The sequence below is a fragment of the Fonticula alba genome (assembly GCF_000388065.1).
Source record: "Fonticula alba strain ATCC 38817 unplaced genomic scaffold supercont2.12, whole genome shotgun sequence".
Lineage (NCBI taxonomy): Eukaryota > Rotosphaerida > Fonticulaceae > Fonticula > Fonticula alba.
This window is the reverse complement of record NW_009242982.1, coordinates 109,988-115,083: the sequence shown is the minus strand read 5'-3', so window position 1 is coordinate 115,083 and position 5,096 is coordinate 109,988. Positions and strand designations below refer to the sequence as shown.

The following is a 5,096-nucleotide window of genomic DNA, read 5'->3' as shown; positions in this document are numbered from 1 at the left end:
CCCCGCCCGCCTGCCTGCCGGCCTGTGCCCGGAGCCCGGGCGAAAAAGAAAAGAAAAAAAGAGCAGGGAGACACAGCGGGAACAGGAGGTTTATGTGCCGGCGCTCGGGCGGGTCACGAGCCGACCCGCGTGACCGCGACAACCACGGGGACGGTCACGCGATCGGCATTCTGGGGTGCCAGAACCGTGCCGTACAGCGCCCCACTCCGGGCGTCTGCCAGGGCCCGGCGTTGCTCGGTGGCCGTCCAGTGGGCGCGGTGGAGGTGGGCGTGGGCGCGGCCGGTGGAGTGCGCGGGGCCGCGGCGTCGGCGCTTGCGCAGCGGGAACACCACGGGATCTAGGCGCCGGAGGTGAAGGAGGTCCAGCTGCAGCATGTCCCCGGCGACCAGTTCCGAGGCGAAGACACGGGCCGGGACGCCGATCAGGTCGGCGGCCGCCGCGTCGCTCAGCATAACCAGCTGCCGGCCGGGCCTCTGCCCGCCGGGCCCGAGGGGGTACTCTTGATCGCGGTAATCCTGCAGAGGACGCACGGTGACCGGGGTGCCGATGTCCGCCACCACGGCCAGAAGCTTGGGATAGCGTGCGTGCGTGTGTGCGTGTGAGAGCGGGAGGCAGAGGTAGGTGGAGATAGAGAATGAGAGAGGGGGAGAGGGGGAGAGAGGGAGAGAGGGAGAGAGAGGGGGAGAGAGAGAAGGAAAAAGAGCGAAAGAGAGAAGGAAAAAAAACGAGAGAGAGAGAGAGAGAGAGAGAGAAAAGGAAAAAGAGCGAGAGAGAGAAGGAAAAAAGCGAGAGAGAGAAGGAAAAAAGCGAGAGAGAGAGAGAGAGAGAAGGAAAAAGAGCGAGAGAGGGAGGGAGGCAGGCGAAAGGGCGGTCCAAGTGGCGGTGGCTGTGCGCATGTCGCGTGAGGTAGGCACGCACGCGGTACTGGTAGTCGAGGTCCTCCACGAGGCCGTCGCACGCGGCGCACCGGAAGAGGACCTGCGAGAAGCCGTCGCTTTCATGCTGCATGTCCACGGGCCGGCCGCACAGGCGATGCACCCGCCGGATGAGGTGGGCCACGTCCCAGCCGGAGCTGGCGCCGGCCTCGCCGGGGATGCGGCTTCGATTTTCCAGCAACCACCCGTCAATGCGAAAGGCCACCGGTCGGGGACCGGAACCCGGGGCCGCCAGATCGGCCAGGGCCCCGGGGGCCTGGAAGAGACGCGTGGCCAGCGGCCCGGGCAGGCGCGACAGATCGCGCATGGCCGAATGCAGGTCGGCAAACAAGGACTTCCAGCCGGTGGGCCGGCGGTCAGCGATCAGGACCGGATGGCGGGGTGCGAGGAGGAGGACCGGGAGCGGGGTGCGGGTGGCGGGGAAAGGAACGGAGGCATGTGCGACACATACCATGGTGGAAGTTGTCGCGGTCAAGAAGGGCAGGTGCACCCGGTGGAGGAGCAGCACCGAGCCCGGGTGGGCCGTGCGCAGGATGTGCACCAGGTGCTCCGGCCCCGGCGGGAGGAGGCCCCGGGGGAGGGGGTCCCAGGCGGGGCTCTTGCCACTGGGAGTGGCCGGGGGATCGTCATGCTCGTCGGCCGGGGCCCGAACCAGCAGCAGGATGGTGGTGCCCTGGGCGTCGCGCAGCCGTGCTTCGAAGCAGCGTGTCCCGGCATCTGTCGCACAGTGGCGAGGAGGGGGGGGGGGGGGGGGGGGATGACCAAGGGGCATTAGGGCATGGAGGCGGGGGGCAGCGAGGGAGAGGCCGGAGGGCGCGAGCGCGGGAGAAAGAGCCGGGCGCCGGGAGGGCCGCACCGAAGACACAGGTCTGCAGCTCCAGGAGCAGACTCAAGTTGAGCAGGTGCCGGGCGGGGGCGCCCGGGGCCGGGGCCAGGCCCCGCAAATCGCCGGGCCCCAGCATGAAGGTGGTCCCGGCGCAGTTGACATACTGTCCGCCGGGGCCGAGGGCATTCAGCGCATCCAATGTGGCCGGCGGCCGGACCGCCGGCAGCGTGTCGACCAGCGGCGCGGGTCGGCCGACGGCCCGGGCATGCAGCAGCTGCTGGTGAAGTGCCCGGCCGAAGGGCGTGTCCGGCGGGGCCGGGGCTCGGGTGAGGGCGGTCTCCGGGCAGCCTGCCTGGCCAGGGTGCCCGGTGTTCGCCGGAGGATGCGCCAAGAACAGCTGCGACTGGGACCCGTGTTCCAGGGCGATGTAGGCTGCGACCGGGTCGGAGGTGCCGAGGCGCCGGTAAGCCGTCACATCCACGACCAGCGGATTGTGCACATACAGGAGCTCGCCCTGTGCCGCGAGGGAGGCGGCGAGAGCGGGGGCGGGGGGGGGGGGGGGGGGGGGGAGGGTCAGAGGGGAGGAGCAGGGACCGGCAAGCAGCAGGGCCCCAGGCAGGCAGCGCGGGCCGCCGGCCGGTGCGCTGCTGCTACCGCCATGGCGCATGGCATGCGCATGTGTGTCTCGCGTACCGGACGCAGGAGTTGCGACAGGTGTGCGTGCTCATTCCACAGATGTAGCAGGAGGCGCACGCGGGCCCCGGCCAGGGGCCCCGCCGCAGGGCCCCCCGGCTTGCCGGTCCAGCAGAGCATGAGCGACACCGTGGCGCAGGTTTCCTCCACAGGCCGATCCCAGGTTCCATTGAATCTGTGCGGGGCCGGGGGGCCGGGCGGCGTGGGGGCCGCGTCCGGGGCTCCGCGGCGTCGGGTGCGCAGCGACTCGCCCAGCATGGACAGCCACTCGCCGGCCGCGGGGATGTGCTTCACCTCGGACACATGTTCCACCTCCACCAGGAGCGAGATGGGCCCGGGCCCGGGCCCGAGGGGGAGGTCGGCCCGAAGGGCCGTGCGCGAGGTGGGATCGGGCCCGGGGCCCAGGGCGGCGGCCGCGGCGGCCAGCAGTCCGGCGGCCGCGTGGTCGGTCGCCGGGCCCGACCACCAGGCGTCGGAGGCCGGGGGGCCGGGGGCCGGCCGGCGGATGCCGGGCAGCAGCCCGGGCCCGAGAAACAGGGTGAATGTGGGCCATTTGTAGCGGCCGGGGAGGCGCTTCTGCAGGATGGGTCCCAGCATGCGGAGTGACACATTGGCCGTGAGGCGGGGCCGGGCGTCTTGGAGCTCGGAGTCCACCGGGGGGCTTGCCGCCGGGGGCAGGTCCGTGAGAAAGGCCCGAAGCTGCTGGAAGAAGGGGTTTTCCAGGCCACTCGGGAGCCTGGGCCGGAGAAGGGCCCGGAGGGGATCGGCCATGCGCAGGAGGACCGGCGGGTCGGAGCTCGGGATCGGCCCGTCGGACAGCACAGCGGCAAAGGGGCCGCCGGTGGAGGAGGGGTTTTGGATCAGGTCCGTGATGAAGCCCTCGACGAGGTTCAGCCCGAGGGCCGCGGCGGCGAAGGTGCTGGAGAGGCCTTATCGTGGCCCGGTGTGAAGGGCCGGAAGGCCCGGGCGAGTGCACATGCGCGAGTGAGTGAGCCGGTGCATGTGCATGTGCATGTGCATGTGCATGTGCATGTGCATGTGTGTGTGTGTGTGGAGATGTCCTTCTGCGTGCGTGTGTTTTGGGGGGGGGGGGCGTGTGTGCCTGCATGGGTGCATCGATACCCATGGAGATGGGTGGATGCGGGTGCGTGCAAGCCCGACGGGCGTGGGGCGTGCGCGAGCGAAGCAGAGGACGGCCAGGCACATACCTTTGACCATGTGCTGGTCGATGGCCTCGGCGAAGGCGCGCGGCGAGCAGAGGGGCCCCGCGGCCGGGGGCGCCAGGCGCACCGGGGTCACCGGGTCATAGTGCGCCTGCGCCCAATCAGCATTCAGGCACCGGTCGTCGGCCATCGAGGCCGGGCCCGAGGCGGAGGCCGCCGCCCCGGCCGGTCGACGCGAGTGCGTGGCCTCCAGGATCAGCGCCTGGATCTCGGTCAGCACACAGGGCCGGGTGATGCCGGTGGGGTACTCGTCCAGGAGCTCGGCCACGCGCCAGGCCACGGTGTTGAAGCCGAGACCGTGCGCGTGCCACTGCGCCAGGCCCCGGGTGGCAGCCGCGCTGGCGGCCGACGCGTCGAGGCCCGCGCCCGGTGCGCGGATCTCCGGCTCCGGCGCGCACAGGCTCTGGTGCACGAGCTCCAGGAACTGGTCAGGCAGGCTGGCCGAGGCCGGCCGGCGTGCCTGGATGTCGACCATTGGGACGTCCGCTTGGCTCGCTGGCCTGGTGATGGCGGTGGCGGTAGATGGTGGGCGGGGGTGGGCGGGCGGGCGGGCGTGTGTGTGTGTGTGTGTGTGTGTGTGTGTGTGTGTGTGTGTGTGTGTGCGTGGTCGGGGAAGGGAAGGGGGGGGGGGAGGGGGGCACGATGCGGACGGGAGGAAGCTGTTGCCCTCCTTCGGTCTTTCTCTCTCTCGTCCGGGATGCGGGGAGGGCCGGTGCCCGGCCGGGCCGTGCGGGCGCCTCCCCTTCAGCGCCCGGCCTCCGGGCTGCCCGGCCAGCTGCCGGCCGAGATCGAGGGCAAGGTGTGTGGGGCGCCGATCTAGCAGATCCCCCTCGGCGTCCCCCTCGCGGGTGGCCAGTTCGTCGGTGGTGCCCGGGGCGCCGTTGAGAGCGCCATCGCGCGCGGCGGGCGGGGGGGACACGCGCGAGATCGTTGGTACTCTGGGCGCCAGTCACGTGTGGGACTTGTGTTTGTTTCGGCCACCCCCGCCGGGGCTGGGACGGCCGGGCGCCGGCTTCGTCATCCCGGCCTGCGCGTGCTGCCGGGCCCGATGGGGGGGGGGGGAAGGGATGTTCGCCGGGGGGCGGGCCGGGGGGAGATCGCCGGCCGGCATATGCGGGAGGCGGCGCGCCAGCCACGTCGTTAATCGCTAGTGCGCGCCCCCGGGCCGCGGGCCTCTTGTGATCGTCCATTCCCGGCACTTCACCTTGTCTCGGCGCTTGAGGGGCCTTCTTCGGCCGGAGGGGCGCCTGGCCGCGCGGTCAGGCGCGGCTGTTACCCGTTTCTCCCCTCCCCTCCGCCGCCGCCGCCGCCGCCGCCCCCTGCTCTTCCTCTTCTCTCCTTTTGCCCCCTCCCACTGCCGCGCCCCCCCCCCCCACCCCCGTACCCGCACAATGTCCGCCTCCACGCTTCCCGACCCCC

The 5,096-nt window shown here is 71.5% G+C and overlaps 2 protein-coding genes across 2 annotated transcripts in view; one reads left to right on the top strand and one right to left on the bottom strand.

The window, feature by feature from the left end:
- Positions 1 to 75: 75 nt before the first annotated feature.
- Positions 76 to 4,219, bottom strand: H696_05573 (hypothetical protein). Its single transcript, XM_009499387.1, has 6 exons — positions 3,663 to 4,219; positions 2,455 to 3,383; positions 1,792 to 2,275; positions 1,387 to 1,652; positions 919 to 1,269; positions 76 to 569 (listed from the first exon to the last, which is right to left on the bottom strand). The coding sequence occupies exons 1-6, from the start codon at positions 4,150 to 4,152 to the stop codon at positions 114 to 116; spliced, it is 2,976 nt and encodes a 991-aa protein (XP_009497662.1). The 5' UTR covers positions 4,153 to 4,219; the 3' UTR covers positions 76 to 113.
- A 155-nt stretch (positions 4,220 to 4,374) lies between these two features.
- Positions 4,375 to 5,096, top strand: part of H696_05572 (hypothetical protein) — a gene marked incomplete at both ends in the record, with an annotated part of 2,590 nt that continues 1,868 nt past the window's right edge. Inside the window, one exon of the mRNA XM_009499386.1 lies at positions 4,375 to 4,476. Within this exon, the coding sequence (XP_009497661.1) occupies positions 4,375 to 4,476 (102 nt within the window). The remainder of the gene's footprint in view (positions 4,477 to 5,096) is intronic.

Excerpts from the sequence above, each read along its gene's own strand:
- H696_05573 (XM_009499387.1), bottom strand. The coding sequence starts at position 4,152 with ATGGTCGACATCCAGGCACGCCGGCCGGCCTCGGCCAGCCTGCCTGAC. Across the intron at positions 3,384-3,662 it reads CGACCAGCACATGGTCAAAG|GCCTCTCCAGCACCTTCGCC; the intron begins GTATGTGCCTGG and ends GGCCACGATAAG. Across the intron at positions 570-918 it reads ACCTCGACTACCAGTACCGC|CTTCTGGCCGTGGTGGCGGA; the intron begins GTGCGTGCCTAC and ends CGCTATCCCAAG.